This window comes from Petromyzon marinus, chromosome 31 (assembly GCF_048934315.1).
Source record: "Petromyzon marinus isolate PM22_M1 ecotype Great Lakes invasive population chromosome 31, UKy_Petmar_22M1.pri1.0, whole genome shotgun sequence".
NCBI classification, from domain to species: Eukaryota; Metazoa; Chordata; class Hyperoartia; order Petromyzontiformes; family Petromyzontidae; genus Petromyzon; species Petromyzon marinus.
In genome coordinates, this window is record NC_133697.1 from 12,213,572 (window position 1) to 12,231,288 (window position 17,717).

Consider the following 17,717-nt stretch of genomic DNA (forward strand, 5'->3'; position numbering starts at 1 on the left):
TTGCCTTGTTGACACGCGTTTGATTGAGGAAACAAAATTCTTGATCCTCCGTTTGTGCACAATGCTGAGGTTTTCGCAGCCGTTATTACTTTTATTATTAGTCTCATTTTATACAAAGCGCTCACAGAAAATCGTGCACCTTACGATTTTCGGGTGAGGTAGCTTAATGTTCTGGCCAAATATTTAGTTTTTTGTCATGTAGCCCTCCACCACCCGACATAGCGAATGAAAAATGTGTATTGTCGCATGTGCAAGTGGTGCAGTCTTTAAGGCTAAATGGAGAATATTTTACTCTGTGTGTTGATAACAGTGGGAGAGCAAATGTTTCACCAGGGTGCCAAATTCAACTCATGGTAAAAAAAAATCGACCACGTGGTTTGATGCTAACATGCAATGGCCGGCATCCCGCAAAATAAGAGCGACTTTGACAATATTCACTTTTTGACCTTCATTCGTGCGCGTCAAAAAATGTTACACGCTGCATTAACTGCTCGGCGCCTTTTACCGAGCACATAATTCTTAAACCCTAAATGAGTTCAAAGCGTGACCCTAACCAGAGAAAAGAAACCTGTGTGGCCATAACCCCCCTGTCTCTTATTAACATGGGCCCACCGTCAGGGTGGCCTCTGGCCTCTAACATTTCGCCCAAATGTGTAAAGTAACCCTGTGACTTTCCAGTGATTTTACGGAATAGTTCAATAATTTGAAAGTGTTTCTTTTTTTCAAACATACATCGTGCTTTTAGCTTAGGACAGTGTACATTTCTATTTGCCTTTTTTCACATTCCGAGACCACTACAAGTTGCAGGGTGGGTCCCGAGGGGGGTTAGTGTGGTCAGCACCATGCCTGGCTATCTTTATTTCTCTCACGTTGGTATATACACACCGTATAAGGTGCCACTTCAAGGCTGAGCAGATCTAGAGGAGGTCCAGGACAGGTGTAGATGTCACTCCACCGGTCCTGGACTGGTGTAGTGACATCTAGTGCTCCCCGCTCGCACACTCACAATTTCTGTTCACAAGCATTTATTGGGTACTCATTTTGGGCTGAGCTGACTTAGAGGAGACCCTGGGTAAAGTTCTGGCCTAGCAGCAGTTGGTACTGCAGTGCAGTGAGTGAGTAGTCTCTCGGTGAACTTTTTTTGAATCCGTTCCACGAAAACTACCGTTAACCAATTACATGTTTAAAAGCATGACTGTAATGTAAACAAAAGCCAGTCGAGTTTTAAACGCTCACAAATGAGCGTCGCTGATTGGCTGATGCATGCTCAGCCCCACTTACGAGTGCTCGGATTGGCCGAAATAAGCGCCCACGTGCACAATGTAAACATACCGTTAATCAACATTGTTAAAGCCATTCGAAACCATGGAGTCCTATGGGCGGCGAAACGTTAACCTAAAAACCGTTAACCGATGTCACTGTTTACCGAGGGACTACTGGTACTGCTTACCACTACACACACGTGCATGTATATATGCACACACTCACTTAGAGGGTTATTAATACTTTCAGGCAATCGACCCATTTGTTCACACCATGTGGGACGTCTTTGAGCTTTGATTATACATTTGTACTCCACTGAGGTACCAGTACTTCGGTTCGGTAATATATTATGCATGACAAAATTAATTATACACAGGTATTTGATTCCTGCGTGAGTTAAACATGAACAGAAGTCGACTTTTTTACTTAAGAACTTTGCTTGCTGATTTCACCTTCAATGACCTGGCATTGAGGGATGAGATCATTTAGTGATTTTAGTTTTCTTTCTCCATCATCATCATCGTCATCCTTGAAGTCATTTGAAGGATCTTTCAGACTGAGGGTATGCATTACGGTCCAGGGAGCTAATATAAAGTGCGCAATTGTTTAATGGCTAAATAGCAAATAAAGTCAAGGTGTCTCTGTGCTCAAACAAAAGCAATTTGTCAGCTATCATCTCCATTGACGGGCCTAAGCCAGTGGTGAAAATCCACATTCCCATGGTCGGAGCCAGCCTCTTCTCGATATGGAACGATTCGTCTTCTCTCCGCCCACTCAATTGAGTGCTGAAATGTTGATTCAAAGAACCATTGTTACGTGTTTTTATTTTATTTTGACGTTATCGTGAATGTTGAAATAGGGGCGCATGTTGAACCCATTACATGCATCATAAACGAATGATTTGAAAGACATTGTCCTTCAATGCGTGCATCGTAAGATAACTAATCAATATTAGGAATGCAGATTAATGGGAACATCGCTCCACCCCTGGTTATGACATTAAATAAAATGCACGTCAAGTTACTGTAACAACATTTTGGACCATATCAGAACGAATATTGCACCTCCGATGAGCACGGTTGGCTACGTACGGTGCCAAAGAAGTTCAACACAGATACCTACGAAGAAATGCAATTGCATGAATATGCTTCTCCCGCAGTCTATCGGCAGGTCGCATGTGCTGGAGTAAAGTGGGGTTACTCCCGCTCTTCAGAAAGTGGCGAGCCAGCGTGGAAGAGACTGCCAAAATAACCTGCAGAGGTGCTCTCTCGGGCAGGGTCATGAGCAAGCCATTGCAGGTCTGCACTTTCACTATACTATATTAATAGCTTCCCTATAGCTCTATAGCTATAGAGAGGCTATATATCAATAGCTTCCCTATAGCTATAGAGACACGCACGCGCACAGATACGACGCACATGGCAACGTTTCCAGTGGATGGCACTTTTAAAGATATAGCTATAGGGAAGCTATATATCAATAGCTTCCCTATAGCTATATAGCTATAGGGAAGCTATTGTTATATTGCTGTAGGTGCTGTATTACTCTAAGAATGCAATAGCTCAATATATTTCTGCAGGAATGCTATTGCCAACCTAACTGTCAGCAGAGAAGAGATGAGCACGGCGAGGTGCTCACGTGAGCAGGTTGGAACGCTGCGACTTTTCAATCGTTGATAATCGGTTTTTACCATTTTTTTCTGGCGACAAAACAGGTTGTTAAGATGTTCAAACACCAAACTGAAACCTTTTACAAGGAATCATGTCTGCATTAACCACAATGCAAACAAAAAAACACTGATAAGATGATGCATTGTCCTTGAAACTGATTGGTCCACACGAGAGACAACTTTCTTTTGAGCCTCGTCCCAAACGGTGTTAGACCAGAGGGCGCCAAAAGGTATTGCGCGTATCTCTAAAAGTGCCATCCACAGGAAATGTTGCCATATGCGTCCTATGTGTGGGCGTGCGTGTGTGCGTGTGTGCGTGTGTCTGTGCGTGCGAGCGAGAGCCCATGTGTTTGCGTAGCCCGAGGTACTTAAAACGATGCCGTTGCAAATGAATGCTCTGCTGCACATTCGGCCGCTCCGTGGCTGAGTGTACAAAGTTTAAAAAAAAGTAAATGAAACAAATAATGACCGCCGATTTCGCATCAGTCCAGAAGCGCACAGCAGGGTGCCTGCCAGCATGCATCAGCAGCAGCACTAAGGGCAATAATCAGCAGCACCGCAGCTCACTGCTGTTTTATTCCTTTTGTGTGCCTCTATGTGCACGCGTCTTACTGTGCAAATGTTGCATTTTTAACGGGAATTTTTTTTGCTGCCGTACCAATGATTAATTTGTGTAAATGTGTCCTTGGAATTTTTTCTCGACTTCTCACTTCGGATAGGGGTTGGGGGGTGGGTGGTAATTTGACGAACGTGAGGCGGTTTTGTTTAAAGATGCTCGCATGTGTCCTCATTCCGGCGGCGAATGAGTCCCTTTGCTCCGGAGGATTGCTTGTCGTTCTGTTAGGTAAACAGACGAGAGAGGATCCTATTGCGAATCATTACTTCTTACAAACGAGGTCCGCCACCCCCCCCCCCCCCCCCCGCCAAGTAACCCAAGTTGCTTTAGTTTTGTGTCATCGTAGCAATTCGGGTTGATATAATTGCCTACTTTGGAAATGATGTCACCCGTTCGTTTTAACGGCACGCAGCTATAGCTCTGTCGGATATTACGTTATTTTGCCATCTTTCAGTTTTTTTTGGGGGGGGGGACATGATTCCTTCATCGGTCTTCCGCCTCGTGCTGGACTTTAGAAAATATTCTGTGAGAAATTAAGCCCAGGGTTGTCGCGTGCATCTTAGCTGGCAGTCTTAAACTAACTAACTAACTATTAACTAACTTTTTTTTTATTTTACCAGCTAATTTGGGAGCGTTATAGCTCTTTGTTAGAAGCGACCTAGCCACAAATGATAGCTGAACGAAGCGGCTTATCACGCGTAAATGTATAGCAGCCAAATACTCTTAAATGCGTGACGTTGATTCTAAATGTGGAAGGAAAATAAAACGGGAGGAGCCGGAGAAAATTCCACGTGACTACGGGGAGAGAGAGAGAGAGGCACGCAAACTCCAAATATACAGCAGGCGTCAGGGTCTGGATCGAACCCACAACCTCCTGTATATCAGGCGAGGTAGTTAACATCGTGCCACCGGTCATCCTGTGGGGAGACCCTGGCCTCGCCCATGGGAATGTAAAAACATCATCCGCTGGCTCACAGCTGCTAAGAGGGACGAGTGCCTCCCCACTGCTTTTCTGGACACAGAAACGCTTTGACTTTGACTTCATGTTGATATAATAACTGTAAGTTGGTCACCCGGCGGGGAAATGTCCTTTCATGTCAAGCCGCTGATATTTCATTTTATTTTTTGTTAGCATGAAGGAAAACGGCAAAGTGTCGAATGCACGCTGTGCAGCTGAGCGGGGCCACGGAGATGGCTAATTAGTCAGCTTGTTAGTTGGAGGCACTTTATTGGGGACATGTGTGTGTTCTTAGCAACTCCTGAGCAGAGAGCTCGACTCACATTCACAGAGCGCTACTCGTGTTATTGATCAAAGACGGTCACTGCATTGCGCGCTTTCAGAAGCGATTCTGCAGCCGTCGCCACTGGAGCTGTGCACTTTTAAATCAAGATTGAAAACTCATTTGCTTTAGAACTGCTTGTTGTTGTGTTTAGTTTGTTGTCCTTCACCCGCACCTCCAATTAGCACAGTTGGCTACGTTCGGCGCGAAAGAAGGTCAACATAGGTACATTCAGAAGGTTGTGAGTTGAAATTCAGAGCCTGACTGAACCCATCCCCCCCTTAAGCATCAATAAAATGAGTACCAATTTGGGAGACGTCAGCTGTGGAGTTCCTTTCCAAGATTATTGTAACTTTTTGGAGGTTATTGCATCAATATGTAGTGTTTATTCGCCAAATGGTATATCTTTGCACGCTTATATGATCATTAAATAAGGAAGATCACAGCAGGGTGTAGTAAAAGGTCATGCTTGAATATTTGATAGTTCGGAAGGCAGTCTTGCACAACAGAACGACGAAGAGCTTGGGGCGGCTTTTCGTTTTTTTTCAAAAATATCTTCACAGAGCTGAAACCTGCTGCATATATTTTTCCTGCAGAAGTGAGCAACCCCCCCTTTGTGTAATTTATTTGTGAGATCCAGTCATACTTGCTTTAACCGGTAGCAAATAAAATTATGTGCCCCGAAAGTGTATTTGTAAAAAGAAATATATTATTACTTATTTTTGGTCAGTTAAACATTTAGTGAATCCATAATGCAGGTTTTTTTTGGGGTTAGATCGCGTAAATATATAAATGTGTCGTTAAACCCGCCACCACTCGACACAGCCAATAACTAAGGTTTGTCACGTAAACAGAAAGTGCCAATTCTTTACTAGTACAGCACGCCGATTGTAAATGTTGTGGATTTGCGCTCCAACACACCGGTGTGTTGTACTAGTAACGAATTGGCACGTTCAGTTTACGTGACAAACCTTACTAATTGGCTGTGTCGGGTGGCGGCGAGTTTAACAACACATTTATATATTTACACGATCTAACCCAAACCCTCTATTATGGATGACATTGGTCGCGAAAGCCTCCTACGTGTTCAACTGGGCGCCCTCGCTGTTCACAAATGAGTGCATGTGGGACAGTCGTGCCCACAGTGGTCATCACACTGCGCTTTGAACCCAGCGACATTTAGTGAATCGGTCACGCCACGCGAGGGCATCTCTCCGTCCCAGCGATCCACGGTCGCATTTGGTCATTGCCATTGGTGGCCCCTTGAGCCAGCTGTGGAATTTACACGCCCCACATCGTGGGGGACCAGCCTATCTTCATATTGGGCAGCCGTGAACTTCGAAAGCTGCCCGTGGTATAACTTATTTGCGTGCTGGACTTCCAGAGGTTTTCAGTCGAGAGGTCGCAAGTTCCATCGGCCTGGTGAAGCAGCTGAAACAATGAGCTAGCTCCTAAACTCCCCCCCACCCCCCCGCCTCTGTCCACCCAGCAGTCTAAATGGGGTCGCCGCAGCTAGTCGACTGGCGGGTCACGTGTGCAGTTGGGTAACATTTGGGTACTCCCACTTCTTCCCCCATGACATCTGACCAGCGTGGAAGAGTAGGCCAAATAACCTTGAAAGAACAGCTGCCTCTTAATGGAGGAGACCCTTCTGCCAGCAGTAGCGTGAGCAAGTAAATGAAAGGGCTGCTGTACCTTTGCCTTGACCTTTCATATCTCTTGCCTACACATCCCTGTCCGCTCTTAAACCGTGTATTATTCATATTTAAATGTGTGTTCATTAGCCTTCGAACCTTTGCCCTGGTGTACACCAACCAAGTCCATTGATTTATTAACATTTCTTTTTTCCCAAATACGTCAATAATGCCTTGAAGCCACTGGCGTTGTCGCTAATGAGCGAAATTGGGGAGAAGGGTTTGCAATGTGAGCTGAGTGGCTTCTGCACTCTTAATTGTGCAGTAATTATGAGGGTTCACACGGGCAGATGCAGGCACTCTCCAATGCCCGAGTTTCTGCACGAGCGAGCTGAAAGGCTCAGTGGATTGTGTTTATGAGAATGATCGTGCGTGGCACAGTGACAAAAAAAAATATAGACGTCATGTGCATTCTTAGTTGCGCAACTTAATGGTTCATCTTGCTGCCCATCACTTTATTTTTCTCCCCGTGTGCCAAATGCGCCTCGACCACCCATCGTTGTCATTCGTCCGGGGGTCAATAAAAGGAGGAGCGCTTGATGAGAAACGAACGGTGGATTGCGTTGTTGTTGGATGTGGAATTTCCGGCTTTGGAGATGGGCACCACCTCCATTGCTTGCTTAAAAATGGAGACACTTTGACTCTTTAGAGTTGGGCACTCCGACTAATTGAGTAATTATCGGTTCAATCACGCACGCTTATTGGATAACACGAAAATAGTCGAATACATTAAAAATCGCCCCTTCTGCTCCCGCTTTGTGCCGCTGGACGGGAGGTGATGTGGGCTCGGCAACGTCATCGGCACAGTCAGCTGCGTCGCAGTGGGCGTGGCTTCTCGGGGGTTTCCCACCTTCGATAGGCAGGCGGTGGGAGGGGGTGATCACAATTTTAAATTGACCCAAGTCATCGACCACAGAGTGCTCAATTACAATATTTTTGCTCAAAAATTCATCGGCTTGATCGACTCATCGACTCAGCTGTCGGCTTCTTGACCTTAGGAGTCTGGGCACCTGAATCCCTTTTTAACTGAGGCTAACCGGTGTACATTCTCTGGGCCTTAATTAACATGTTGGCAGATATGTTTTAAAGGCATTTTTTGCTGAAAATTAGCTTCCGTCTTCCATTACCAACACCAAGGAAATATAACTATGGGATGGGTTTGAGCAGCTTTGATAACTTGTCCCCTATATCTCCCGTGTCTGGATTACTCCAAGCAAGTCCCTACTGGCTATTCCTTGCGTTGCGATTGATGTATTCAAATCAAACCAGTGGTTAGGCTATACCTGTGTAATAAGTCTGATTTTTTTTTTAGGTCACGCTATATTATTATAGAGCCGTGCTCACAGCTTTAAACAGCACCCCTGTCCATGACGTATTCAAGCATATAATTGGCAAAATTGAAAGCTTTAAAAAAAAAGAAACATTCAAAATATCGAGCCTTAACAAGATGAAGAAGAAGAAGACTGTAAAAATGTTGAACAGAAACATAGTTCCCTATAAAGGTTTTACATCAGATTCATTTGCAGGCGCATTTTAACGAAGAGCAATATTTGAGATTTACACTCACTTTCGTAATGAGGCCGTTTATAGTGACATTTTATTAAGCTTCCTTCTGGCGTATTTTTTTTAAGCCTGAGCAGCGGTTGAAACGATCATCTTGCGAAGATCTATAGGAAACCTGGCAGAGTGTCGTGTGAGAAAATCTCTCGCCAGGGGCCTTATCGCAGTTGCAAAAATAACGTGAATTTGACATACATAGAGAGCCATGATTTGACTGCGTGTTGTGAGTGAGTGTATGTGAGTGTGTGTTTGGTTTGCTGTACTCTGAACCAACCCCTTACCTGTGTTCAATTCCGAGCCGTGAACAAGATCAGTGGTAGGTGGTAACTTAACCTATCCCCAGTCTATTTTAGTTCGACTGAGTCTGAAATGAGTACCTTATTCACGTGCTATGCAGAAGGGTCATTTGCTGAAACGTCGACAATAATATTTATTTTCCTTTTAGGGCCACGGTGTTATTTCGTATTATTACTATTATTATATTCTTGGTTTTGATTTAAAGCTTTCGTGACTGCAGTAATTCATATTCTTAGCTATTTCGGTAAAGTCACGTTGAAGGGAAACAAAAAAATAATAAAATATATATGAAACAATAAAAATTCTCACGACGTTTCGACCATAACACAAACGGTCGTCATCAGGTGCAAACCGACACACCTGATGACGACCGTTTGTGTTATGGTGGAAACGTCGTGAGAATTTGTATTGTTATATATATATTTTATTATTTTATTGTTTCCCTTCTACGTGACTTTACCAAAAGAACTAAGAATATTCTTAGCTCTTTCGGTAAAGTCACGTTGAAGGGAAACAATAAATTAATAAAAATATGAAACAATAAATGTATTCGCTTTATATTTGTATTATTTTAATATGAATCCCTGCAGTCACGAAAGCTTTAAATCAAAATGTACTATTATTATTATGTTCAATGAGTATCTGGTGTGGTCGCGTACATATCACAATTAGAAGGACGAGTCCTGGCCACACCACCCCATCGTGTGCCATGCTGGCCTCCCTTAATAGGTGTTCGTGTCTCCTTGGCGTGAGAGGCAATGTTTAAACATATGGTAATAACTAGCTGACTAACACCACCTATTTTCGATGAGGTATCACAGTAGGCATGCAATGATTCACTCCCCGGGCAGTTTGATGAATCTTGGTGATTTGGGGTTGTGGTTCGAACCAAAAGTAAAAAAAAATCCCTTCCTTCCTTCGCCAGCCTTTTCTTCCTTCAGTTTCCTTCGCTCCACTTTTCCCCCCAAAACGTCACGTCGCAATTTCCTCGCGATTGCGTCATTTGCCGCGATCGTAAATAATCGATTGTCACGTGCGCGATTCAGCGCGCGCGTCATATCGAGCATCGCGATCAGCTCCGGTTGAGCAACCGATGCATCGGTGCACGCCTAACAAGCGGGGAGGACGACCGTTGCCCTCGCTTGCTCCTGAACCCAAATATATTCGTCACGGCGTGTGCAACCAAACCGATCTCCCGCCCCTCGGCCATCGCCGCCGGCCCGCAATTTCCCGTCCGCAGCCGGCGCGTGCTGACCCACTCGTTTCATTTTGCCGCCGACCGTGAACGCGTGGCGAAGGCTCCCAGCGCGGCCGCGCCTCCGGTGTCCAGCTCCCCGCCGCGTCCACGCTCGCCGGCCCGTCGGCCCGCTGGGTGGACCTGCGGCCCATGCAGAGAGCTCTGCACGAGCCATTCCAGATCACCGTTTACGAGATCGACGACCTCGAGCGGCTGGAGCAGAGGAGGAGGCCCGATGACACCGAGGTGAGAGGAGCACGCCCCCCCCCCCCCTCACCTCCCCCCTGTCATCCCCCCTGCGGTTTGTCCTGATGTCATCGAATGTGAAGTTTCCCCCTGTGCACGATGGACGCTGCTGTCGGTGCCGCTACTTTGCTAGAGCCGTGCCATGCAGCTGCGTACGTGTTTACACGTTTGTGCATGCAATCGTGTATGTATTTTATGTGTTCACGCACATGAATTCATACATCTCATGTGTCTATAGATATGTCCTACATGCCTATGTCTATCCAGATTGAATAGGATGCCAGTCATATTTAGTATTTAAGTCAAGATATGTTGTCACTAACAAGTTCAGAGGTCATACTTGTCTGTATGCATGTTGAACTTCTTTCACATCGTACGTAGACAACCGCGCCAATCAGAGGTGTGGGGGAAGGACAACGAACTTATGTATACATAGCTACATATGTACGCACACGTTGATTATATAAGGGAGGCCTCCTAAGGTGTATGAACCCGCTCCCTGATGGCCTCGTTGGGCCTCGCAGGCCGGCCTGCAGGACCCAGAGAGCAAGCTGCGCCTGCTGGAGAGGCGGCAGCGCGTGGTCGAGGAGCTGCGGGCGCGGCACGGCCTGCTCCTGGGCGAGCTCACCCACGCCAAGCGCCTGCTCATGCTGGACCCGCTGCAGTGGAACGACGAGTGTACGGAGCTCACACGCTCGCACGCACACGTTCATTCACGCACACGGAGTCGCACGTGTTCATCCACACGCTCGCGCATGACGAGTGTACGGAGTTCACACGCTCGCTCACCCACTCACTCACTCACTAGCACAAAAAAAAAGCAAAGACAAAGATCCCCAGTATAGCCTGTAACAGCAAGTGCTGTTAGCGAGCGCTTATAAAGGCCGGCACGACAGACGAGGGGGTGGTTGGCCAGCACCGCCTTTGCGTCCCCAGTGGCGATGTTTACACACACAGCACCAGGTACTCATTTGAGGCTGATAACCGTCGCTGGTGTTGGCCGCGAATAGGAATCGAACTCAGGTGGCCGGGTTCGTAGCTCAGCGCGATAACCGCTACAATGCCGCTCCCCATGTGTGCATACACGCATACACCCATCTGCACGGCACCAAACCGCAAAAAACCTCACGCGGCAGTGTACGGCCAGTGGTTGAGTTTGCGAGGCTGACGTATCGAGTGCGTTTCCCCGTGCAGGATGTGCTCGATGCGCAGGGCACCGTTTGCGAGTGTTTTTTGTTCACGTCGTTTAACGACAAAAGGCAGAGCACTAATTGCGTTTTGCCATCGCCCTTGTTGTTGTTCCCCTACGGTCGGTGCGCTGCAGTCGACATCGAGGAGAGCTTGGAAAGCTGCTCGCTCGAGTACCTGGAGGCTCTGGAGTGGAAGACCGCACGGCTACAAGACCGTCTCGACCTGTGCCGTGCCAAGATCATGATGGTCACCTGCTTCGACGTCACTTCGTGACGCTCGCCGGCAAATGTCGGCGGCGCACGTCGCGACTTTTAGTTTTGTTTTTTAACGTGACGACTCTTGCCTCGTTCTCCGGCGCCTCCTCTCGTCTTCGTCCTCTCAATTTGCTCCGGATCGTCCGCGTCACAACCGACCCCGCCGGGCAATCAACGCTGAGCCCGCGCAAGCGGCGTGCGCATTGCGGCAAGGTATTTGAAGCCTGTTTTTTTGGTCAAATGGTGTCGTGTGTGCCAGTGACGCTGTGGGTGGAGAGCACTCGACTCACAACCTGAAGCTTCAAGTCTCCGTCCGGCGATCGATGGAGCTTTCGTCATCACTCAAACCGATGGATCGCGAAACCGCTCGGTGGAACGTCAGCCAGCGAGCTTCCTGCGTAGAGACTGGCACCCGCCATGGGAATGTGGAATCTCCATCACTGGTTCAGGCCTGCCAACAGAGATGAGCACGTCTCCATTGCTCACCTGGGCAGGAGGACACTCTTGACTTTTGATTACTGTCTATGCCTATACAGCATATCATTCTCATCAGCCATATACCAATTATTGCCTTGTGGCAGTTTGGCCAATGGGGAATACCGTTTGCTCAGTGGACATGTGTTTAACCCCAGCAAAGCATTCAGACTGAAACCATTGCTGTTAATTTTCAGTAAAATCTACACTTTTTTTGCGTTCCATTGGCAAAAACCTTTTCATGACCCCCCTCCCCCCCTCTGGAATGTACACTGTGTAACGTAAGATTGGCGGCCTGTAGGTATCTCATGGACTTTGTGGCCCGCCGCTTAAGTGAGCAGCCCAAAGAGTTCTGTTTTTTTAGGCCTTCATTTTATTTGCGAAAGCAGTCGGCGGAACACACCGCAGCACTTCTTCCACCACGCATCAGGCCCCAGCCACACGGAGGACGGCACAGGGAGTGTGTATCGGACTTGCTGTGCGCGGCCTCTCTTTGGGGTCAATCGTAGCAGAGCGGCCACTTTCACCGCGGCGGGCCCAAACCCAACGGCGTCGCGCCGAGGCCGTGCGGGATTGAAATGAACGAGTCGAGCAATTAAATCGGATCAGTTTATTCGGAAACGGCGGCATCGGCCATCATCGTGGCACCGTGCGAAGTCGTAGGTGTCTTTTTTATTTTACTTCCCCGTGTCCTTTGCGCACGCGCGGAAGCGCAGTTTTTGGAACTGCGATAGTTCCATACTGTACGTGAGTAACAAGGAGACACTCGACCTGCCGTTTGCGTTTTTTACGTGGGGGGGGGGGGGGGGTTGGGACGGCAGCAGATTTGAGCGCTGCACGGGACCGGAAAATATGAGGAAACGCACACGCACGTGCGCGTGCACGCACGTGCATGTGCACGTGTGAGGCGTACCGTGCATGTGCACGTGCGTGTGGTCACTCGCCAAGAGAAGCTGAGCAAATCGTCATTCGCTGCCCGGAAAAAAAAAAATACGGCCATGCACAACCCCGCAAAAACCACTCTGAGGAAATTGCCTTTTTCGTTTAAAAATGTCACTGTGGAATCCCTTTGAACCTCACTGACACGGCGTTCCACTGTGACATCCTCTATACAATGCATGCTGTGGTGGACGTTCCCTCTGTAAACTCCTCCCCGGGGGAGGGGGGGGGGCGGTGCGGGGGAAGTTTCACGTTTGTATCGTTTTGTCGCCGTTTGAGGCGATGGCAGGCACAGGTCCGAATTTTTGTCGCGGATTTGAGGGGGCCCACGATAGATTGTTCCCACACACGGGCGACTTGGAATTCCAAGACGCCTCCAGAACTCGCACGCGGCGACAAACAGTGTGAGGCGTACCGTAGTCCCTGCGAAGCGTTGAGAGAGTTTTAAACATTATGACGACACTCACGCGGTTTATGAAGACCGCATAAGTGAGGTGAACGTGCTGTACACATTAATATTTCTAGTTTGTGAAAATACAGCATCGGCATCTAGCGCACACACACACACACAGAGACGATACTTGGGCTTCTATAACATACTGTTACACCAAGCATCGATATGAAGATATTTTTTTCTCGTTTAATTTAGATATGCGTAGTACGCAGTCGCCAACACAACGGCTATTTTTTTTGTTCATTTCTTTGTTCAGATATGTTTTGCACACGTGATATTAACGCAATCATATCGTATATTTGCTAAGTTAATGTAAATATGCACACACAATGTAATTTATTAATAACAGACAGACTAATCTTCAACGCCCATATATTGCGCGCGCGTGTGTGTGTGTGCTGTGTGAATATTAAGGCCATGCCTGCATTGGATATTTGTATTAACGTTTTCTGAAATCAGGAAAGTATTTATTTACGATACATCAAGTGCCTTATACAATTTGTTTCAAGAGTAAGAAAGTTATCATGTTTCTGTGTAAGGTGCTACAACAACAACAACAACTAAAACACACACACCAGGACGCCCGACAGGTCATTTGCTGCCAACTCGTACGTTTAATAATTCTCAAATATTTTGCGTCATCCTCTTACATTCATTCACGGCAAACTTTCCGCAGGGCCAGTTGAATGCTCCCAGTTCCACTCCCGCAAAAAAAAAGCAAAAACATGAGCACAGTGAAACAAATGTTGTGTTTGTTGTTGTTTCGAGTCACGTTCTATAACCGCCTTCTTTTTTTTAAATTAGCAATAAAATTTTGTATTGCAACGCGCAAGTCCAACACTTTTATACTTTTACACTGTTTATACAAATACAGCACAGGGTGATCGTAAAGTCCCACCCTGGATTTTCTGGGTTTTTTTTTAAACTACCTTATCTCCACAAACAAATGAATGTTGTTACAAATTTGAAATACTTGTACACCTCGTGATGGACGGGCGATGCCGTGGTGTTGATCCGCTCACGGATCTTCTACTTCTGCGCTTCATCTTGAAGTCCTTCATCGAGCTCCTACGTTCGTAACCAGGTATTTGCAATATCGCCACAACCGTTTTTTCAACGCCAATTTTATTTTGTTTTTTGTTTAGCCGCAGCCCTTTATCCTCCCGTTGAGTTCTTCTGCGTTTGCTTGGGCTTGGCTGTCCGGCGACTTTGGACTCTGATTAGATGATGCCCGTTCAACACCGTTAATATCCTTGTCGTACGGCCTTGAAGGACACACTTCCAGAACTCCCTGGCGCACCCGACGCGATTTCTTTAAGCTTAATCGTCCATGCTCAGATTACGCCTCGCCTAACAACAACAAACAGAAAACGTTAAATGGGCAATCTATTGGATTATTATCTGTATTGATAGAACATATTGTTTCTAAAAATATAGGAGTCAAAGACTCGGGGAGTGACTTCACAATTTCCCTGTATGTAAGTTTATCAACGGCACTTCTTCCAATTGTTCCATTAATTTGTTTCAAGTTGTTTTTGGCTGCCTTTGCTCTGACACGTATCACGACACGAGCTTGCTATGAACTTGGCTTGCCCTTGGTTGTTTCCCGACGCTGAGTAAACGTTTGTTTACACGTACCTACTTTCTCCATACCTCACGCGAACTGGCTCGGATGTCCAATTACCGATAACCCAGAAGGGCAATGCAATCTTTAAAGACATATACTGTTAATTACATCTGCGTATATATCTACGCACATGGTGCTTCATAAAAATGTTAACACTTCCGAGAATTTGCACCAACACCACGTGACATGTGCTGCTGCCTCCGGCCTCTGGAGACCACCTGGAGAAGATTCCAGGCCACGTGTTGACAACGATGGCGAACAAGTGGGAGACTCTTTGACTTTTCGAAGCTTTTAACGTACATTTGTTATCATGTTGCAGTGTAGTATTATCCGTTCTTTTCCCCATTAAGAAAGATCGTCCCATATAAGTGTTAACATTTTTTGAAGCACCCTATATACACACGATGGTGTAGAATTACGGGGTGGTGCAGTGCAACAACAACAACAAAAATGGTGAGGAATTGTTGTCTTTGGATGGATGTTGTTCTGGTGGCTTATCCAGCAGTGTTGGTGTCACGTCAAGATGCACGTGGCAGCTTTTTATTTTTTATTTCCCACCGATAAAGGGCACCGCGTTTGTCCTGTTATGGCCGTTGGGCACGGTTTTATGATCACAGCAACTGGTTCCAGACGAGTGTCGCTGAACCCTGAGGTCTTTTTGACCGCGTCATTTTCGTCCGTTGGTTCAGACTCAATCGCGGGGGTAAAAAAACAACAACACGGCACATGTTCCCGCACGCGTACATTTTTTATTGCTTTCTCACCGTGCCAAAGGAACAGGTTTTCATATTTTCCAAGACTTTTCACACATTTATTGACAACGCGAGTTTTTTTTTCAGTCCTTTCGTTTATTGGTTCTACGAAAAAAATAAAACTTTGGGTATTTATAGAATTTTCATTATGCGGTTCATTCACAGCCAGAGATTGTTTTGTTTTTCAGCACCAAAGCTGCCTCCCAATGCTGTCGGTTAACCTGTACGTGTTTACGTGAGCAAATATTCACCATTAATTTGCTCCCCCCCCCCTCCTGAAGACGATCCAGAGACCATGCAAGCAAATAACAATTGGTTGAAATGGCACGAAACACACCTGAGAACTTTTGAGGATAGGTCATTTTTTGATAATCACTGCCACGGCACAAACTTGGCAGACATCATCATCATCATTTGTGTTTCATTATCTTCATTTTATCATGCACCGTTCAATTACAAAAAAGGCGTTTGAACGTGTGATACATTGTCGGCCATTGTGCTCGCACTCTCTGCTGCCGTGTACCTTTCCTCTTTTTCACGATGTCGTTCCAGACAAAAACAATCTGGCTTCCAACTTCGCACTGGTGCATCGACGATAGACGAAACACGAAGGTGGTCCACGGACACAGCGTGATATTTTTTTTTTGGTTGATGGAAGGGGATTCATTACGGAAGGCGTGAAAAGTGGGGAATATATGTGATCTGCCACCTCAACTCCAAATCACCTGCAGGTGGGCCCGTCCTATCTCCTCGTGTTACCCCACGGATGCATCGCTAGGTGAAGCTAAAATGCTCCTTTGGAGACATCGCAGCCACTGACATTCTGTCCATCACACGATCCATTTGGAGATGTTATTTCTTGCTGCAGCGAGTGTAACCTATTTAATGCCATACCTCTTGGGATTTTAAAATCAGCGCTGACAGACAATAATTCGTAATAATACGGCCATCTCTGTCCATAAACTGCGGGATGAAGGCCTTCCTCTATGCCGTGTCGGTCATGGGGTTTGTTTCGCCATACTTCACCGCGCAGGTCGATGTTTGGTTTGTAAAGGTGGGGGAGTGTCACGTGCGGGCTGGCAGTGGCCAGGAATCAAACTCAGGCCGCCAGGTTCATGGCGGTGCGCTAATCACTGCACCACCAGTCGCAACTGTTGACGTATACAAATGAGTACACTTTCAAGGGTGATAGAGATGCATTGCCCCTGATTATATATAAAAAAAACAATGCTTAAAAGGGACATTTTGATATTGAGTGATATTAAGCATTTTTCTATGCAGTTGAAAGTATTTTGTTAATGGTCTGTGTAAGTGGGCACAATTGTGTGTTGGTAATTATTGTTTAACTTGTATTACTGTGCAGGACACCCTCAAGTAAGATATTAGGTAAGACTGTAAACTTATTACGTTGTTATTTTTGTATGCATATAAAATGTGTCAAATCGAAACATTGATCTAATTTTTTGGTTAGAAATACTTTGTAACTTTCTGCTGACAGTAATGCAAAAACGAAGTTGTGTATTTACAGAACGTGTACAATTTACAGACGTGGCTTCCATCGTTGCCAGAAAATGCAACAGTTTAAATGGACATTCATTGTGATACAATCATGTTTTCTGTTTGTTTGTAATTGCATGAAAAAATAGCATTTAAATACAGCCGTAGAGTAAAAACGAATGGGAGACAGAATTGTATAGTTAAAAAAAACACATACACAAGAAGATAAAGGTACATTGAACAAAAAATGACTCTTGTATTATAAGTAATCTTTATTGCAACGGTGTAATATTTTATATCTATTTTTGAAATGTCATTCATTTTTGGAAAGCAAATAAAAATGTTACATTTTGATAATACACCGATCCTTTTGACTTTGTGTGCATACTGAACGAAAAACACATCGAGAAAAACGGTGTAAGACCATTATATGGGTTGTGTGATGCTATGATGTCAATTATTAACAATTATTTTCATCCACAAAAGCCTCACTGAGCCGTTAAGGCTGTTTTTCTTTTCAGGATGGCCCTCTGGATTGGGATAATTGGGCCAATTTCGCGGCAGTGATGAGTGTTTGAACTGTGAGAGTCCGCTGAAGTAGATGAGACCCCCCTTCCCCCACACACAAACGTGGGGAGTAACACTCTATCCCACCATCCCCTGGCCA

General features: G+C 45.9%; 1 protein-coding gene across 1 annotated transcript in view; it reads left to right on the forward strand.

Moving 5' to 3' along the window:
• LOC116947861 (kinesin-like protein KIF26A) overlaps positions 1-17,409 on the forward strand; it is a 114,945-nt gene extending 97,536 nt beyond the window's left edge. Inside the window, exons 12-14 of the mRNA XM_076071096.1 lie at positions 9,678-9,862; positions 10,387-10,540; positions 11,187-17,409. Coding sequence (XP_075927211.1) covers positions 9,678-9,862; positions 10,387-10,540; positions 11,187-11,326 — 479 coding nt within the window. The 3' untranslated portion in view covers positions 11,327-17,409. The remainder of the gene's footprint in view (positions 1-9,677; positions 9,863-10,386; positions 10,541-11,186) is intronic.
• Positions 17,410-17,717: the final 308 nt, after the last annotated feature.